Source organism: Gastrolobium bilobum, unplaced genomic scaffold (genome assembly GCF_033153095.1).
Source record: "Gastrolobium bilobum isolate Gb01-03AN ecotype WA unplaced genomic scaffold, APGP_CSIRO_Gbil_v1 utg11420, whole genome shotgun sequence".
NCBI classification, from domain to species: domain Eukaryota; kingdom Viridiplantae; phylum Streptophyta; class Magnoliopsida; order Fabales; family Fabaceae; genus Gastrolobium; species Gastrolobium bilobum.
The window spans coordinates 34336-54778 of NW_026898912.1; the positions used below are offsets into that span (position 1 = coordinate 34336).

At 35.0% G+C, this 20443-nt stretch overlaps 1 protein-coding gene across 1 annotated transcript; it reads left to right on the forward strand.

Annotated features, from left to right (window-relative positions):
- Positions 1-1210: 1210 nt before the first annotated feature.
- On the forward strand, positions 1211-11671 carry LOC133285328 (triacylglycerol lipase OBL1-like). The gene is made up of 5 exons (XM_061482539.1): positions 1211-1623; positions 1803-1996; positions 3340-3376; positions 10581-11194; positions 11326-11671. The coding sequence occupies exons 1-5, from the start codon at positions 1317-1319 to the stop codon at positions 11602-11604; spliced, it is 1431 nt and encodes a 476-aa protein (XP_061338523.1). The 5' UTR covers positions 1211-1316; the 3' UTR covers positions 11605-11671.
- Positions 11672-20443: the final 8772 nt, after the last annotated feature.

The window sequence follows — 20443 nt, forward strand, 5'->3', positions numbered from 1 at the left end:
TTTATGTCACATGTAGATAAGAGGTTTTTATTGGGGAAACATAATTAATGGGAAAAAAAAGTAGAAAAAAAAGTTTGATGAAAAAGTTTAAAAAATGATGTTTGGTTCACCGAAATATTATCGGAGAAATTTATGTAAATTTACAAAGTCTATGTTTGATTGAATATAAAATAGTGATGAAAAAATTGGTTGAATTGAACAATTATCAATATTTTTTAAACAAACCACTACCTAAAAATGAGAGTCCAACATCAATAACTTGATTTTCTTAAATATCACTTCCCCACCTATCCTAAAATACCACATCCAAAGTGGTATTTGTGAATAGTTAGTTTGAGCAAAAACAACAACACAAATCTAATTGCCTAGGCTTCCTGTTTAGCTAGTCTTTTTTTTTTTCAAAACTTGAATCAAACATGGTCTTTTTCAATACCACCCATATTTTCCCATTAAACTCAAATGAAAACCTATACCAAACACACCCAAGGGTTGTTTGGTATGAAGATTTTGATAGAATCCTTGTAAAAGTGGGGTGGGGAAAAAATGTTTATCATGTTTGATATGAGATAAGATAAAAAATATGACATAGGCCGACCTGTAGGCTTATAAGCCATATATGTACAAAAAAAGCCTATGACCTATTTTTTAAATAGGTATTTTTTAAAGCCTAGGCCTATTCTATTTTACTATTTATAATAGGCCAAGTCTGGCCTAATATAGGCTAGGCCGTAGGCCCCTGTAGGCAGTCTAGCCCATTTATACCCCTAATTGCAGTACTTCGATGTACGAAAATTGCAAAACCATTACAGTATCAAAACCATTTCAGTATGTTGATGATTGCAGCAGAGGATAGAAACGGAAGGAGAGAAAAAGGGTGAGGGGAGTGGGAGAGAAAATGGTGTAAAAGGGTTGATTTTATACCATTAATCATTACTATTGGATGATATTATAATCTAACGGTGTTGAGAGAGGTAGACGAAATGAGAGTGGGCAGAGTAACCTATCCCTGTAAAATAATAAAAAAAAATCTGGCTCTTCGATCAGCTATAACACAATTCGCTAGAGTTAGTGGAATAAAACCTAAAAAAATACTCTATTGTAAAGAGGACTCAGGGAATTAAGGCCTTTAAAGTTGGCCCATAAATTATAACTCATTTTGACACTTCGATGAGCGAGATGATCAAATAATGAACGTTATGAATACCATAAATCTGAACTCCAGTCCCTTTTGTTGCAATATAAGGTTCTGTGTGACACAATAATTCAAACAAATAATCTTCTTGCTTATTCCCTTTGCAAAGCCATATCGTGAAGCTATGGTTTCCGAACAACCATTCGGTTGGAATTACATGTTGCTGAAGCCAGAAGAGGCGAGTCTTGTGGATCTAGGGCGCCTTTTGTTTACGTCTAACTTAAACAGCATAAGATTCATTGAGTGCCCAGAAGGACTCGAGGTAAAAGAATTTTGGCAAAGAGAGCTCTTCTTCATCTCTGTTGTTCTGCAGAAGGTTCTCCTTACCTCAGGAAACTCAATGAAAAGGGTAGGGGACATGTTGGAGTTGTGGCTCAATCGTCTATCATGTAATGGAGGGTTAATTGGGCTCTTTCTGAACATTCTAAGAGGTTCATTTAGATCATTTCTTTTCTCATTATTATCATTTGCTCTCTTTTTTCCTTCTCTTTTTTTTTTTATTTTTATTTTATAATATCATAACTAACATTTGATAAAGTCTTTGCATGTTTGTATGTGTGAATTCATGATTTTTCGAGTTTGAGACCGGGATGTGATGCATCTGGTGCAGAAAATATGATAACACCGGAAAGATCATCGGCGGCGTACTTGTCGTTGGTGGGCAACCTTGATATACGAGTTGATTTGGACAGGAGCATTAAACCGGAGGATGCCAGGTACAAAGGGATGCTGTCTATGATGTGTTCCAAATTATCGTACGAGAATGAACAATTCATTAGTAACGCAGTCAGAAGTCATTGGGATGTAAGTTCTGTACGTAGTTTTTGTATATGCATTGGTTGCCTCCATTAATGTACTTGCTAAATAGAAGAACTAATATTTTAAGAGACACAGGTTTGTGCTTTTTGGAGCGTTTTGATATAAGATATATTTTTTTATCGGAAAAAAAAGATTTTTGGAAATAAAACGAGAAACATTTTTGTCCGGCCAAAAAAATTGGATTGACTTTACTGATATTATATTTAGTTGGTATTAAAATATTGATGGAATTATGAAATAAAATGACAAAATTATCCTTTCTTTTTGTGAACTTTTGCCTTAAATTTATTACACCCAAAATAATGAACAACATTGTTATCAAAAAATAATAATAATAAGAGTAAACACCCTTTTTAGTCCCTGGCAATATCTACGAAGTCCTCTTCAGTCCCTGGCAATAAAAAAGGACCAAATTGGTCCCTGAAAGTACAAGAAAAGGGCCATTCTACATATTTGGGAGTTGACATAAGGACTAACATGACCCTTTTTTTGTAATTTCAGGGACCAATTTGGTCCTTTTTTATTGCCAGGGACTAAAAAGGACTTCGTAGATATTGACAGGGACTAAAAAGGATGTTTACTCTAATAATAATGAACAACATTGAGGTATTGTACTATTATAATTATTTCTTTTTATTTTATTCATTAATATCACAAAATTTTTAGTCTCATACATTAGTAATTAAACAACTAACTTCGCAAAACATAAAATAAAAATATGACTCAACTGGTTACAATATATTATTGTGATTGTACTATTCCTTAATATGCATTGAATCTGAGTACATGGAAAAAAAAACCATGAGTGGGATTGTATTGTATTGAGTTTAAGGAATGTGTAGTTAAAAAAAAAAAAAAGATGGAGAAAAATGTTTGCTGGGATTATTTCCCTTTTACCCGTACCAAACATGGGAAAAACATTTTCCCCCACCCAGTTTCCCAGCATTTCAATCAAATAAATACCAAACACTTCCTAATAAATCACCATCGTGTCATTTTTATTTTTAATATTACGTAGTGTGGGTAGTAAATAGTTATAATATGAAAAGTTGATTTTTTCTTTCTTTCTTTAGTCACTTCAGCTAATGTGGAGAGAGAAAAAAAGCAACTTAATTTTCACAATATAATTACATATTACATGTAGTATATAATTTAAAAAATTTTAAAAACACAACTTATATCCTTTAGAAGGACACACACTTAACCCATATTTTAATAAGAGACAATAGAAACTTCTCTTATTTTGGTTAATTATTTGTATGACAAATTCAGTTTTACAGTGTTTTTTGTTTCCTTCTTTCTTTTTTCCTGTTATAATATGATTGCAGATGGATTTCTTAGGGCGATACGACACCTTCTGGAACGGTAAGCAATGCATCCTTTTTATATCTTTCTTAGAAGACACAAAATATATAGATCGCTAACACTAGAAATATTTTTTTGCTAAGTTGATTTTTCTGAAATTAAACTAGCATTGTGAAAGTGCATCAATCATATGAAGAACAGGAAGCAAATGCATGTGTAGCATAAATTACTGTATATTGGCGTATTGATTTCTCTATTATAAAGTGAAACTATGATCCTTTATATTGAAATTAAGAACCTATATAGTGGACTAAGATTCGCTCCAATTTCTGTATAGAATCTGATCTCTTAAAATAGTTTATTTTTGAGAAAAGTGTTTGTCATTTTAAATGACATAAAGTTATGTCACTTTAAGAAAGAGATAGACATAATAAAATATTTTTTATTTAAAATTTAAATTAAAAAAAAACTACTCACTTTCTCTCCCATGATTTTCATTCCTTGTATCTATCTCTCTTAAAATTATATAACTTATGTCATTTAAAATGACAAACACCAAACCTTTTATTTTTATACTAAAATATTATGTAAATTAGTTGAGAAATTTTTATGTATAAAAAAATAGTGTTCTAGAGAATTTCAACTGCAAATATTTAAAAAGGACTAAAAAGTTCTTTTAAAAAAAGTAACTCATAAAAAGTCATTTTATCAAAAGCTCATCCATAAAAATAAAAAGTTTAGGGTGAAAATAATAATTACAAATATGCATTCTATGTAGAGAATTTCATCTCTCTTATTTAAGGAGGCGATTGGTAGAAGATAATTTTTTTTTTTACCCGAGAATCACACGTGATTCTCGAAATATAATGGAAAAGTTAATTTTCCAGGAATGTTACTAAAAAGCTGTTTGGTAAGCCAAAATATTACTGGAAATATCAATTCAAGTTTCCCAATTCATGTTTGTTTAATTGTCAAATATTCCTACAAATATGGGATAATTTTACGAAACTAACCTCCACTTTTCGACTTTTCAGTCATGATTCAAAATAAAAATACAGAGCTCAGAGAAAACAAGCATAAATATAGATCTTCCAAACTTCTTCAAACACAAGAGAGACAAGGTCGATAAGAAACATTACCTCAAAGTTCAACTCTATCGAATCCCATCATTCTTATGAACTGAAAATTCTCATTATTAAAAAGGTCATTACAACAATAAGGAATTACTCCTTATATACAAATACAAGAAAGGAAAGCTTGCGTAAAGGATCTAACTAACTAACTAACTAACTGATATGTGATTAAATAACTAAACTCAGCCAACTAATCAAAATAACAGATTAACAAGAGTTAGTTGGAGAGATTGTGTCCACGTGGTCATGAGCTGGTTGATCTTCTGAAATGGATGTCAACATCCCCCCGCAAGTGGGACTGTAGATGTTCTGAAGTCCTAACTTGGAAAGGTTGAGACGAAATGGATTGGCAAAGAGTGTCTTAGTGAACATATCGGCCAGCTGATCAGAAGAGGAAACCGGAAGAAGGTGGATGAGCTTGGTAACAATTTTCTCACGAACATGTGGCAATCAATCTCCACATGCTTCGTGCGCTCATGAAAGATGGGTTGTGTGCAAGATAAATAGCAGAAGCATTGTCACAGTAAACGGAAGCTGGTTGGGCTGGAGGAAGATGCAAGGCATGCAGTAAATAAGTGACCCATTGTAGTTCACATGTAAGGCTGGCTAAGGCCCTGTATTCTGCTTCACAAGAAGAACGAGATACAATAGTTTGTTTTTTTTTCCACGAGATCAAAGCATTACCAAGGAAAACACAATGACCCGTGACAGAACGCCTGGTGTCAAGGCAGCATGCCCAATCCGAATCAGAGTAACCAGTAAGTTTCAGGTTGTTTGAAGCTGGGAAGAACAAACCTAGACCTGGAGAACCTTTAATGTAACGAAGGATACGATGTGCTGCAGGTTGATGAACATCCGTTAGGGAAGATACAAACTGGCTTAATTGCTGCACTGAAAAACATAAGTCAGGTCTCGTGGTAGTGAGATAAAGAAGGCGACCAACAAGGCGACGAAAGGAAGAAGCATCTTCCAATAATGAACCTGAAGTACGACTAAGCTTGATGAGAGGATCCAATGGAGTTGTGGAAGGGTTAGCAGCAAGCATGCCACTATCAGAAAGAAGCTCAAGAGCATACTTGCGTTGATTGAGAATGATGCCATTTATGGAACGTGAAATCTCCAGTCCAAGAAAGAACCGTAAGTCTCCGAGGTCTTTGATTCGGAATTGTTGATCAAGGAAAGATTTAACACGCTTAATCTCTTTGATGTCATTACCAGTGAGCACGATATCATCCACATAAATTAACAGTGCTGTAAAAAATGTGCCTCGATGAATTGTAAAGAGAGAATGGTCAGCAGTTGATTGAATGTATCCCAAAGAACATAAAGCGGAAGTGAGTTTAGAGTGCCACTGTCGGCTGGCTTGCTTAAGGCCATAGAGAGATTTCGTTAATCGACAAACCTGATTGGGATGTTTATTGGTGACCCCAGGAGGTAGCTTCATGTACACCTCTTCATGTAAATCGCCATGCAAGAAGACGTTATTAACATCTAACTGCTCGAGGAACCAGTTCCATGCAGCAGCAATGGATAAAAGAACACGTATAGTTGTGAGTTTGGCAACTGGGGAAAACGTGTTGAAGTAATCTATTCTGTCAATCTGAGTGTAGCCCTTGGCTACCAGCCTTGCCTTATGGCGTTCAATGGAGCCGTCAGCATTGAATTTGGTTTTATAAACCCATTTGTAGCCAATAGGTGTTTTTCCCGAACGTAAATCAACAAGGTGCCAAGTATGATTTAGTTCGAGTGCATCAAGTTCTGCCTTCATGGCCTGTTGCCAGCAGATCTGTTTCATAGCTTGGTTATAAGTTTTGGGTTCTACCTGAGTGGATATATTGAGACAAAATTTCCGGAGTTTGGGAGAGCAAAGTTTATAAGAGTGGACATTATCTAAAGGAAACCTGACAGATGGTTTGGTTATGGTGAGATGGCAATGATAGTCATGGAGATAAGAAGGTGGATTTTGAGGTCGAGTGGATCTACGGGTTATGGGTAGTGGGTTATTAGGAGAGGGTATGGACATTGTATGCTGTGAGGTGTCATTAGGAGAGGGTATGGAAAGTGCATGCTGTGAGGTGTCAACAACTGGAATGGGAGCTGGATGTACATGTTGTGAGGTGTCAACAACTGGAACAGGAGCTGGATTAGGTGGCATGGGCGTTGGGTTAAGAACTGTGCTGTAATCAGGATAGGATGGAAATTGATGTGAGGTGTCAGCATGAGAGGATGGTTGTGTAGTAGGTTTATAGGAAAAGGGAAATGTGAATTCATAGAAAATGGTTTTTCTGGAAATAAAGATTTGCATGGAAGATAGATCATACAAGATATGTCCTTTGGTTCCAATGGGGTTGCCAAGATATAAAAATTTTCTGGCACGGGACGAAAGCTTGTATCTTGTGGAAGGCAAGGTGGAGGCATATGTGAGGCAACCAAAGGTACGAAAGTTCATGAGGGTGGGAGTTTTCTGGTAGAGAATTTCATATGGGCATTTATGTTGAAGTAATGAGGTGGGCAATCTATTTATCAGAAAGAGTGAGTGTAGAATGGCATAAGGCCCTAGTGACATTCAAGATATGCTGGTGCTTACGCTCCACTAAACCGTTTTGCTGTGGAGTTTCAACACAACAGGTTTGATGAGCTATTCCTTTTTGGTCATAAAAGTCAGTCATCATAAACTCCTTTCCATTGTCAGTGCAAATGGATTTTGGTGAAGTGCCAAATTGATTTTCAATGAAGAAAATAAAATGCTGAAGAAATTTTCTGGTTTCACTTTTGTTAGCCATGAGCTTAACCCATGTATATCGGGAAAAGTCATCTACAATAGTGAGGAAGTATTTATGTCCATGAATTGAAGAAGTAGAAAATGAACCCCAGATGTCAATGTGAAACAATTCAAAGCATTTAGCTGTCTGTGAGGTACTCAAGGGAAAAAGAAGCCTTTTATGTCTAGCAAAGTGACATATGTCACATGGCTTTACAGGAATTTTGGAAATAAAAGGAAAACGTGATGAAAGCTGCTGCAAAGATGTTTATGAAATGTGGCATAAACGTAGGTGCCACAACAATGAGTCAAAAACTTTATTACAATTCAAAGTAAAGCACTTTTGCAATGTGAATTTTGAAGCATAGAAGAGTCCATTGTGTATAAGCCATTCTTCTGTTTAGCTGTACCAATCATCTTCAATGAATGGTTCTGCTTAATCAAACAATGTGAGGCCTGAAATATTAGAAAGCAATCTATATCTGCCATTAGCTTTGTGACAGAAATCAAGTTAACTTTGAAATCTGGTATATATAAGACATTCTTCAAGGTAATGTCAGATGTAATATGAATAATACCGGAAAATGAAGTAATCACTCGAGCACCATTTGGAAGATTAACAAGAATTGGAGGAATCTTGTTAATTTGAGAAAAAAGGGAAGAAACATGAGTTATGTGATCTATTGCTCCTGAATCTAGGAGCCATTGAACAGAAGTCATACCTGTCATGGACTGAGGTATTGCTTCTTTCATTGAGGCCTCTGCCATATTGGTTGAATGGGCAGGCTGTGAGTGTTGCAAGAAAGCCAAGAAATTGTTATACTGATCCTTTGAAATTGAGACTGCCTCATGAGCTAGATTTGCTGCTGTGTCATTGTCATCAGCAGAATGAAGTATGTTATTTGCATTGTGCTGCTGCTGGAAATTCTGAGATCGATATCCTTGAGGGAATCCATGCTTGAAATAGCATGTATCGATTGTATGGTTTGTTTTCTTGCAGTGAGTACAATATTTGGTTCCTGTACTTTGTTCTCTACCAGGATTCGTGCGCTCTTTGCCTTTGTTGGAGAAGTTGCGATCACGATTAAATCCTCCTGAAGAGCTTGCATAGATCTTGGTTTCATTAGCATTATCATCATGAGATGGAGATCTAAATTGACGTTCTTGCTGCACAACTAAAGAAAAGGATCTGTTAATATCTGGGAGAGGATTCATCAACATAATTTGGGAGCGGACACGAGAGAACTCATCATTAAGGCCTTTCAAGAAACTGATAACATAGTCAGCGTCTCTGTATGCTCGCATCTGAGCTAGTGTGCCACATGTGCAAGGAGGGAGTGGCTTGAGGTTGTTCAACTCATCTCATAAAGTCTTCAGATTTGTGAAATACTCGGTTATAGGTCTATCTCCTTGATGCATTTTGGAAATTTCCTCCTGCAAATCTGATATTCTAAACATGTCAGATTGTGAAAAGCGATCTCGTAAATCACTCCAAACCTCATTGGCTTTGTCGATCCAGAGGATGGACTGAACAATCATTTCTGAAATTGAATGGTGGAGCCAAGCTAACACCATAGTGTTGCATCTGTCCCACGCTGGGTACATTGGATCTTCTTCCGGTGGGGAAAGAATGGTGCCATTAACAAAAGGTAATTTGTTCTTCGATCTCAGAGCTACTGTCATAGCACGCGACCATGTGTGGTAATTTCTTCCATTGAACAGTGGAGAAACAAGAACCAAAGAAAGAGATTCATTTGGATGGAGGAAAAAAGGATCAGAAAGTTGATTTTGAACAGGGTTCGGGTTTGCCATTATTGAAAGAAAGAGAGAAAGAATGGATCAGGGTTTGTAATCTGATACCATCTTACGAACTGAAAATTCTCATTATTAAAAAGGTCATTACAACAATAAGGAATTACTCCTTATATACAAATACAAGAAAGGAAAGCTTACGTAAAGGATCTAACTAACTAACTAATTGATATGTGATTAAATAACTAAACTCAGCCAACTAATCAAAATAACAGATTAACAAGAGTTAGTTGGAGAGATTGTGTCCACGTGGTCATGAGCTGGATGATCTTCTGAAATGGATGTCAACAATCATGAAGGCATAGTTCTTTTGCTTTCTTCTTCTTAGCGTGGTTATGTTCAAGCATGGCTGGGTGCTGAGACCAACTTGAAAATATTTTCATGAAAACAAAAAACAAAAACAAACTTGAAAGTACAATAAAATTTGTGAGATAAATTGTGTTATTTGGTTCCCACAAGCACAAATCAGTAACTGAACATATTCATCAGTAAAGCAAAATTATAAAATTCACAACAAAAAGAAGAAAGAATAGAGAGAAGCTGAGGAAGCAACAGCCGTGAGGGTATTTTTGTCACAAAAATGTTGAAAAATATTCCCACCAGGTGGGAATTCGAAAATATCACTCTATGGGTAGTATTTTTTCGTGGTATTCTAATAAGAGATTTACACGCAAAATTGAATCCAAAGAAAATCATTCTCCCAAGATTATTTTCTCAAATGTGTTATCAAACGTGATTTTATTAGAGTTCTACCAATCATTTTTCTGGGTATCTCAAAATAATCCTTCCACCAAACACCCCTGAAGGTAGTTCCGACCCAGATTTATCCTACCTCCAATACTTTTGGTACAACTTTCTTTTATATTTCTGGCTCTTTGCTTTGCAATACATGTTCACCATTGACATTAGTAAAGAGGCGAAAAATGGCTTGTTATTTAAGTTCAATGAATGTCATTTATTTCGCTTTTTTTTTCATTTCTTAAATAAAATTGTGTCTAGCTTATTAAAGTATTTATAACAGAAGGAGATAATTCTCCCTTAACTCAATAATCACTGGTTTTTTCTTTTCTTTTCCTATTCTCTATCTTTTTTTTATATGCCAGAAAGTTATACTTGCTTAATTAGGATAACCACAACTTATGTAAAACTTCTTTCAAATTAAGTTATTGGAATATTATTGATTGGTTACATTGAATTGCATAAATATGTCTGGCTTTTTCTTTCTTTTATTTAATACTTATATACATGTCATATATTTAATATACGGGAAATATAAATATTATATTATAGGAATGTGATTTTTGTTTTGCAACCCATTTATAACTATGTACTTTCTGAAATACATAATTGTAAATGGATTTCATGACAAAAAGGATGTCACATCCAACAGACCCTTAATATATTGTGGATAAACAAAGAAATTTGCAATCACAAATATCGTTTTGTCATTTAATTTTTGTATTTTATTTATCCCCTCTATTGGGACAAGTACTTGGATAACATCTTTTGCTGCAATAGGATTTGCTACATTTTTGAAAATCCCAGTGATCCAATGCAGATTACCAACATATCTGGTCCACACGGGCTATTATAGTGCGAGATACCAAGTCTGAACCCAACTTGATTGTGGTTGCATTTATGGGTACACAGCCGTTTGATGCGGATTCATGTAAAATAGATGTGGATATCTCATGGTATGAGGTGCCCAACATGGGTAAGATACATGGCGGGTTCATGAAAGCATTAGGTATGCAGAAGAATAGTGGATGGCCGACAACGATCGAGCAAAGCACCCAGCATCATTATGCTTATTATACAATCAGAGAGAAGTTGAAAGAAATATTGTTGGAGGCAAAAGAGGATACAAAATTCATATTGGCAGGGCACAGCTTCGGAGGATCCTTGGCCATTCTGGTTGTTGCATTGCTAGCATTTCACAAGGAGGAATGGCTATTGGATAGGTTAGAAGGGGTTTATACATTTGGGCAGTCAAAAGTAGGGGACCATCAATTTGGGGAGTTCATGAAAGCCATGTTGAGAAAGTATGACGTAAGATATATGAGGTATGTTTACAGCAATGACATGGTGCCTAGGATTCCTTATGATGGCAAAGGCATCTTCTTTAAGCACTTTGGTCCTTGTCTCTACTTCAACAGCTTGTACCGTGGGCAGGTATAAAATGTGAATAATGAATATGATTTCTCTTTCTCCAAAGTAGATGTTCAAATGTTGTGTTTCCTTTTTTCTTTACTACTTGAGCTGATATAGTCCAATTAAATAATTTTTTATATATTGAATTCCAGGTTCTAGGCGAGGCACCAGACAAGAATTATTTCTCTTTGTTATGCGTCACACCCAAGATCTTAAATGCATTTTGGGAGTTTATTAGAGGTTTCCTTCTCCCACTGGTTAAAGGCAAAGAATATAAATCAAGTTGGTTCATGGTGATGTTCAGGCTCTGTGGATTGATATTTCCAGGAGTACCAGCTCATCTTGTTACTGATTACATCAATGTTACCCGATTGGGATCCTTACACGAACTTCGGGAACTTGAAAGTCCACAACAATCCAAAGTTGACTGATACCAACGCTTGCGTGTGACCAGCAACTTATTCTACACATTTCGTTTCCTTGTTTTCCTTTTTCATTTTCGACGTTGAAATGTTCAATTATCATTTACTTTTAAGATAACTTTTGCCTAACTGTGGTGATGTGGAAAGAATTTAAGATATCCTGATACAAATAACATGTGGCATGCACCCATTCCCTAGATCCAGTGATTGTTGTCATATTCTAGTGTAAGTGGCATATCTACACAAAATTTTATGAGGCAAAATTAGAAAGAGATAGGAAACAAGAAAATTGTCGAAATCAAACTAGGAACAAACAACAAATTGAAGCATGGGTAGTTTTGAGAAGAAAAGAGTAAATTGCAGAGATTGTTGATCAATTTATTGTTGAATCCGAACTCGCAAGGGTGAGGAGGGTACCAGGGGCTTAGATTTGTCGAAAGTGCTGACATTGCAAAACCACTACTAGAAAAACATTCAATTAACCACATTTATAAAAATATCGCTAAAATTAAAATAAAAAAAACCCAAAACTGTTACGAAAGAGTCGTAGCAAATTGTTACCTTTCTTTAATTAATTTTCTTAATCAGAAAATTCCTTCTTTTTTTTCTTTTTTTTCCTGGATAATGCCTTCACTAACAAAAACACTAATATTTTCCCCCAATCCATCTTCTTTTCTTACTTTTTCTGTTCTTTTCTTTGCAATCATGGGTTAGGGCTTCCAATAGAGACTTTGCTTATCAATTACACAGAGCAGATTCTCTCTCTATTTTTTTTATGCTTGATCTCCTATCATCTCGTTGCTTTATTTGCAAATAATTGGAGCTAAGTGGCTTCAATTGAAGAAGTAATCATTCTCTCTCTCCTGTCTCAAGAATAGAGTAATTTTATTTTTGAATACTTTGTCCCGATTTGAGGTACACGTTAAAGTTTAAACCATTAATTTATGCATCAAATGCATCAATTGGTCTCATCTTCTTAGTGGCTTCAATTAAAGAAGTAATCATTCTCTCTCTCCTGTCTCAAGAATAGAGTAATTTTATTTTCGAATACTTTGTCCCGATTTGAGGTACACGTTAAAGTTTAAACCATTAATTTATGCATCAAATGCATTAATTGATCTCCTCTTCTTCCTTTTGATGACTTTCTCACTAGCGCTCGCATACTCTCTCCTTTATCGAGGTACGAATGTCGTGTCTTACTAATTTTTAGGTTCTAGAGTTTTGAAATTTTAGGGATTGCTGAGGATTCAATTTTATTGTCATCATAATGTGTGCGTGTGTGTGTGTGTGTGTGTAGGAAATGGTTGCAGTTGTTATTCAAGATGATTTTAAGGCTGGTTCACTATCTATTTGAAGTGGTAATGTTAATATGTTGGGGTCATCCTTTACAGTGATTATCTGTTCAAGCTCTTCTTTATTGGAGACTCTAGTGTTGATAAATTATGTCTTCTTCTGAGGTTTATGCTAAGCTTCTTCCTGCCTTTTAATACATAAAACCATAATATAAGTTTATCATTTTTTAATACATGCTATAATTTTCAAGAAAACATTATACACTTCTACTAGATTTTTAATTTAATTCAACTATGATTATGTGAATTCAATGAGTTCCTTGATTTATAGGATTACGGGAGCATATCCTTGGTGTGCATAATGCATTAGAGAATGCAATGAGTCATGGTTTTCCAGTTAGCATTACTTTACCATATTTATGGCATTGTGTTTAAGGATGTTTTCTTTCTTTGTAAAAGTTAGGTCTGCAGAATTACTTTAATTTCTGAATCTAATTGTACTATTTGTGTACTAGCAAAACTTTTTAGGTCTATCATAATTTAATTATTCAGTAATTTAATACCTTTTAGTCCACACAGAAAGATTGGCCATATATAAAGTTAAAATTTTAACTTTACCCTAAATAAAATAAAATAATTTTTTCTCCTAAACTTTGAATCAAAGAACTTCAATCTTTATGACATGCATGTTATAGATGGGGGGAAGGATTGGTTAGAACTGGTCTTCGCTTCCGGAATTGACAGGAAGTAGGGATAATGTTCCTTAGCTAGGTTGTCCTTTTTTTCTTTTTGGTAGAAATTATCTTTCCTTTTTTAAGCTCACTCTTCCTCTTCTCCTTATTTTTTCCCCTTAAAATCTTTTATTGGTGGAAGATGGTTTGGAAACCAAATTCCAATGTAAAACTACTTGGAATAAAAATTCTAAAACCACTTTACTTTATGTAATTTTACTACAACAACATCAAGATTACTAGTTCTTTAAGTACTTAAAATTATACAGTATAATTGTTATTGCCACGACCACAACCACCATCACTATCACAACTTTTGTCTTGTATAACTAAGGGTGCTTCTACTGTTATTATGCTGACAATGGTTATAATTAATATTTTCAATTTCTTGCTTTTCAGGAGTTGATTGCTGCTCTTCTTAGTTGCTATTGATTCTGATGCTTATGTGTGATGTTGTATTAATAAAAATTAGTAATTTGTTCTAGTAAGTAAGGAATGTTATCGTGGATCAAATTAAAGATGTTCTCCCTGAAGATTTTAAGGAAACAACAGAGCAAACTTATGACATATATCTTTTAACACCTTGTGAAGTTCTAGAAACTTGCCAATCAAATTTACAGATGCGAAATAAGGATAGAAAATATAGTCTCACGTTTGAGGTTTGTTTTCTTGTTATATTTTATATCTGAAGCAACATGGTTGTCCATTCAATATGTGAAAACATCATTTTTTTGTTACAACTAAATTGGAATTATAAGCGCAATTCTGGGTTCAAATCTAGTAGTATAAAATAGCTATTTGGTTTAGATATTAAATTTATAGTCTTTATTTGTAACTCTTTGGACTTAGCTCAACATCTTTTGATGGAATAGATTGTGTTAAAAAAGTGACTAAATAAGAGTAACAAATTTTTTTGAAGACAGGTGTCAGAACCCGCACCGTTAAATTAGGAATTTAAATAATTAATTATGAGTTTAAGAAATAATTTCATAATTGACCTTAAATAAATATGGTACGGTTAGAATAATTACTATAAGGGCATAATAACGCTAAAAGTCTCTTTCTCGACGAAAAAATGCGAATACCGATTCTGCTTCTCGGTATAAATGCGTACCGGTGAAGTATCCCGAAAAATTATAATAAGAGTATGAATATCCCTAAAATAATATATAGGACTGGTATATCAAGTTTGGAGTCGAAATAGTGAGAACTGACGTCAGAACTTATACCGGCTATGTATAAAACGCGTGCCGGCAAAGTGCTGCGAAAATTATAATAGAATTATGATAAATCCTAGAAAAATGGCTACGATCAGAATTTGAAGTTTGAGATTTAAAATGATTAGCGGAGCTATTAGCGCTAATACCGACGGATTAGTTTAATGGACCTATAAATATTATATGGGCCCAAAGCCCTAGGTCGGATTCTAATTTTTCCTACGTGAGTTTCTGGTGCTATTTGGCTGCTGCCACCTTCCCTTCACCATTCCATTGCCTTCCTCTCCATGGGAAATCACCAAGTTACCACCTTTCTCATTGGTTCTTCTCCCTCAACCTGGCAAACACTTAGTATTAGGTCTTATGAGAGTGAAAGGCTCTTGTTTGTTAAGTGTTTAGCTGCTGTGAGTTGTGGTTAGTGACTGTGTTCTTCAGTTCTTGTTGAGGAAGCCTTTTACTTGTCACTTGATGCTCCAAGAAGCTACCTTTGGAGAGAAAGGATCAAGCTTTATAGGAATTTTCGTGGCCTAGTGAAGTCAGATCATTGGAGCTGCATAGAGAGCTCAAGAGCACCTTTTGTTTATGTTTTAAGCCTTTGGGTAAGCATCACCAGCTTTGCTCATGATTTTCTTTGGAAATAATGAACCTTGATGCATGTAACTAGTTAAAGTTAATAACTTAAGGGTGGGTAAGGTATAACACACCTAAAAATGCATGCTTGAAGGTCTGGAATCGTGAAAAGAGGAACCTTAGATGGATATATTCGCTAAAATGCAGAAACTGCATTCTGTCACAAAATATCTGGATATGATACCCGAATATTGATATCCGGATACGGGGTTTGTGATATCCAGATATGATATCCGGATATGGCCCCGTGAAATATCCGGATATTCTGAGAAATTTCGTGAATAGACTTGTTCTGTCCAAACAGAAGCGTGGGTTTGGTTTAAAGACCCTATGTTGGATAATATGAGCCTCTGTAATAATTTAACTGAGTCAGAATCACTTATATTAAAGGCTTATGGCTTTGGGAGAAGTCTAAGAGCATGAAACGAAAAAGAAAACGTTGTCATAATATAAAAAATTTCTAGATTATGTATGTTGATAAGATTTTTGGTCTAAACAGATTATGATTGTGTTGTTTAGTGACCTTGAGCCGGTTGGGACTCTTGTTGGGATTGATTGCTTAAGAGGTAAGCTTCTGTGTCCTCGATTTTGCCATTGTTGGTTCCACCATACCTCATGGAGGGATGGTTTATATGCATGATGTATTTTTATGAAATTATGTGATGACTACTGAAATGTTATTTTTTTATGAAATTATGTGATGACTACTGAAATGTAATTGAGCTATTTTATTGAGTGCAAGTGCCATATGATATGTATGCGGTGTACCACCTAGACGGTAATCCTGAGTATATGGAGACATATAAGATGGCAACTTCGTGGGTGAGGTACAAGTGGTGTTCCTAGTACTGTAGGTTGTAAACGTATATATTCCCTACATTCTTATTCTCTGGTCAGTAGGATGCATACACACATAACATGGATATATGCTGCATTGCACGAGTTTTGGAAATTATATTGTTATAATGTTTTGGAACTTATATTGCACATATAAGTGAGCTTGGGGTGGAGAGATCCTTGAGGACCCCTTGTCTTACTGAGATTTCTTTTTAGAGATCTCACCCGTGTTGGGGCATATTTCAGGTACAGGTACCTCGGGGATAGATACCTCTAGCGCAGGAGGCCAGAGTTGAGCTGACTATGCATGCTGTTGTGCTGATATGTTGGATATTGTTTTGCTTTTATATCAGTATATGGTTATTTGATTTGAGACATTGATTGGGCTATGTTGCCTTATTTGGTGAGCATGGGGGTTGTCCATGCCACATTGACTTTTGTTATTTTGGTTTAGTCCGAGTTGAATAATGTATCAGGATATTATCCGGTCCACGAGTTGTAGTTTCGTGACTAGATACACACTTAATTATACTATGAGGTTATTCAGTTAGTCTTTTATTGTAATTTGCATACAGGCGATATTTTGAAAATGAATAAGTAATCCACTTGGTTAATTAGTCCATAATTGGAAAGGAAAAGTTAGCTTTCGCATTTAATTAGCTGCGCTATTACCATTGTATGTTTAATACACCGGGTGCACACGCGGTGTTACAACAAGAATAAATTATTCGGGCATGTTATTGGTGCTGAAGGTGATAACATAAGGAACTATATGAAGCCAAACAATTTTAAAGTTTGTAATCTGCTTTTCCTTCCAAAATATCTCAATTTTCTTTGCTGATTAGTGCTTCACTCACTTGCATATGAAGTTAATTTTTTAAAAGTAAAATATAGTTAATTTAAATCTGAAAACGTTAAGATTGCTTAAGTTGGAAGATGAGATATACTCCCCCAATATTGAAATATTAGATGGAAAATACATGTTGGGACCCCTTTAAAGCTACATTTTGATCTCTCCAATAAGGCAAAATATAATTATTTTTTAAAAAAGTGATTGTACATATATAGAAAATTGTTCATGAAAGTGTACCAGAAATAATTGTGAACCAAAAGGTGCGCCTGATTACTGTGCACAGAACACACAGCCATAAATGGGGACTTTTAATAGAAAAATGGTTTTTCATTTTTTATAATTTAGAATATAAAAGCTATAGTTTCTTTGTTAGTGACTTCCTCTTTTAATTTTTCTTTTGGACCATAGTAGTATATTTCATTAGCTTGGCATGCTATTAAAACCTCTTTTTGTATTTTACATGTGAACTTTTATTTTTCTCCATACTTAATTGATCTATTTTTACACGGTGTCAACTAATTGATGGTTTAAAACTTTTTACGAATGTGTGACAGACAATCCTTTTGTCATATCACCAAGAATTACCTTTAAGGTCAGTGTGCGTCTCTTTGGACTGATGACAAGGGAATTAATTGTGAAAATAATGATGAAGCAACATTATTGGAGAATACCAAATGTTGGTGACATGGTGATTAATTATGAAAGTAATGATAATGAGGCAATATCTTTGAAAAATATTAAGAGGATTAATTGTGAAAGCAATAGTAAGTAATAAATGTCCAAAGGTGATGGAGAAAAATAATAAGAAACAACGTGACTAAAAATGGCTTGGACCGACTGGTTCAAACCAGAATCCGATGAACCAATCATGCATTTGATCCGAGTGATTTATTAGATCGGCCAAGTATATGAATCACTATAAACTACTTTGGCTCAGACGATTACTACTTAAATAGGATAACTATAGGCTATTAAATTAAGTTTCATTAATGCGAGTCTCGATCATAGTGAAACACATAAGCAACCAAATGTTTAGTCACACAATATATAAATTTTCATCCATATTTTGTTCAGTGTGGGTCTTGTATGAGATGGGAATCTTAGTTGCCCAACAAGAAGGAAAGTCATTCTTTGGACTGAAGTGACCTGCGTGATGGTAATCACGGCGGTGGAAGATTTGAAGCAGCCAATTCTTGCCTACCTAGAAAGAAGAGTGCTGCGAGATGACTTAGTTGAAGCCAAAAAATTAGTTCGGAACACGGCCTGATACACTATAGTGAAAGGGTAGCTATATAGGAAATGATTATATTCTCCCATGTTGAAGTGTTTAAACCTGCTGGAAGCCGAGTACGTTTTAGTCGAAGTCTATGAAGGAATCAACGATCAGCATATGGGAGCCAAAATGCTAGCCCAAAAAGCACTTTGAGTTGGATATTACTGGCCGATAATGGAAGAGGACGCAAAGGAGCACGTTAAACGATGTGACAAATGTTAGAAATATGTGAAGCTCTTCTTGAAGAGCTGAACTCTACCACGGCCATATGGTCGTTCTACAAATGGGGAATGGACTTGTCGGGGTCATTTGTAAGAACTCACACCGTTAATTTAAAAATTTAATTAATTAATTATCAGATTAATGAGATAATTCCATAATTGACCGTAATAATTATGAGAAGGCTTAAATAATTATGGTAAGTAATTAATAATGTCGAAAGTCGTTTTTCTGACGAAAAGTGCAGATACCGGTTCTGCCTCACAGTATAAATGCGTATTGATGAAGTATCCTGGAAAATTATAATAAGCATGAGAATATTCCTAGAATAATATATAGGACTGGTAAAACAAGTTTCAAGTCGAAATAATGAGATTTGGTGTCAGAACTGATACTGGCTAAGCAAAAGCGCATATCGAAATGGTACTGCGAAAAACAAAATAAAAATATGACAAATCATAGAAAAATGAGTAGGTTCAAAATCCTAAATTTGGGATTAAAATGATAAGCATAGCTATTAGTGCTAATACAATATGGTTAGAGTTAATAAGACTATAAATATGCATTTTTGGCCCAAAACCCTAGGCCATACACTAATCCTACGTGAGACTTTGGTGGATGAGCAGTCTCGACACTTTTTCATTTCCTTCTCCCCCTTTCTTTGGGAGCAAAGAGGCCATTTTCTTCTTGGAACCTTCATCAAAGCACCTTAAGAGGGAGTGTAGTGGCATCGTGAATGAGTGATGTAAGAACCCGCACGGTTAAATAAGGAAGTTAATTAATTAATTATAAGAAATTAAGAAAAAATTCCATAATTGACCCTAATAATTATGAGAAGGCTTAAATAATTATAGAAAGTAATTAATAATGTTGAAATTTGCTTTTCTGATGCCAATTAAGTACCAATTAAGTATCCCAGAAAATTATAATAAGTGCATGAATATTCCTAGAATAATATGTAGGACTTTGATTTCAAGTTTCAAGTCAAAATAATGAGAACTGGTGCCAGAACCAGAACTGATACTGGCTATGTAAAAGCGCGTACGAGAAAGGTACTGCGGAAAATAAAATAAATATATGATAAATCCTAGAAAAATGGCTAGGTTCAGAATCTAAAGTTTGAGATTAAAATGCTAAGCGTAGCTATTATTGTTAATACTGTATGTTTAAATTTAAGTGAGCTATAAATACTCACTTTGGCCCAAAACCCTAGGCCATATTCTAATCCTACGTGAGTCTCTTGCTGAAGCTCTCAATCAGCCACCCTCTCCTCCCTTCAACTTGATCTTTTCTCCATAGAAACTCCTCAAGGCCTCACCTTTTCTTTGACTCTTTCTCTTTGAAGTTGTAAACATTATTTTGTTGTGCATTGTAAGGGAGTGTGGTGTAGCCTTCTGTGTGTGTGAGTTGCTGCCTTTGGGATGTTTTGTGGGCTCAGTTGGTGTTCCTTCTTGGTGTGAGCCATTTCCTTGTCTTTGGAGGCTTCAAGGAACCACCTTTGAGTAGAAAGGACCAAGCTTTGATGTATTTTCATATCCTGTTAAAGTCAGAACCTTGGTGTGTAGTTAGAGTCTTCTATTCTGCCTCATTTTCTGAGTTTTGAGCATTAGAGGTGAGCCATGACCACCTCTTTGTCATTTGAATATTTTTAACTTGTTTAATCTATTAAAAAGTAAAACTTGGACCATTTGAGTAAAGGAATGTGTTTCTGAGTTCATAACATGTTAATGAATATCTGTTTAGAGAGTCATTGGACTCTTAATCGCATTTGAACCCTTAAAATTAGACTTATGCAG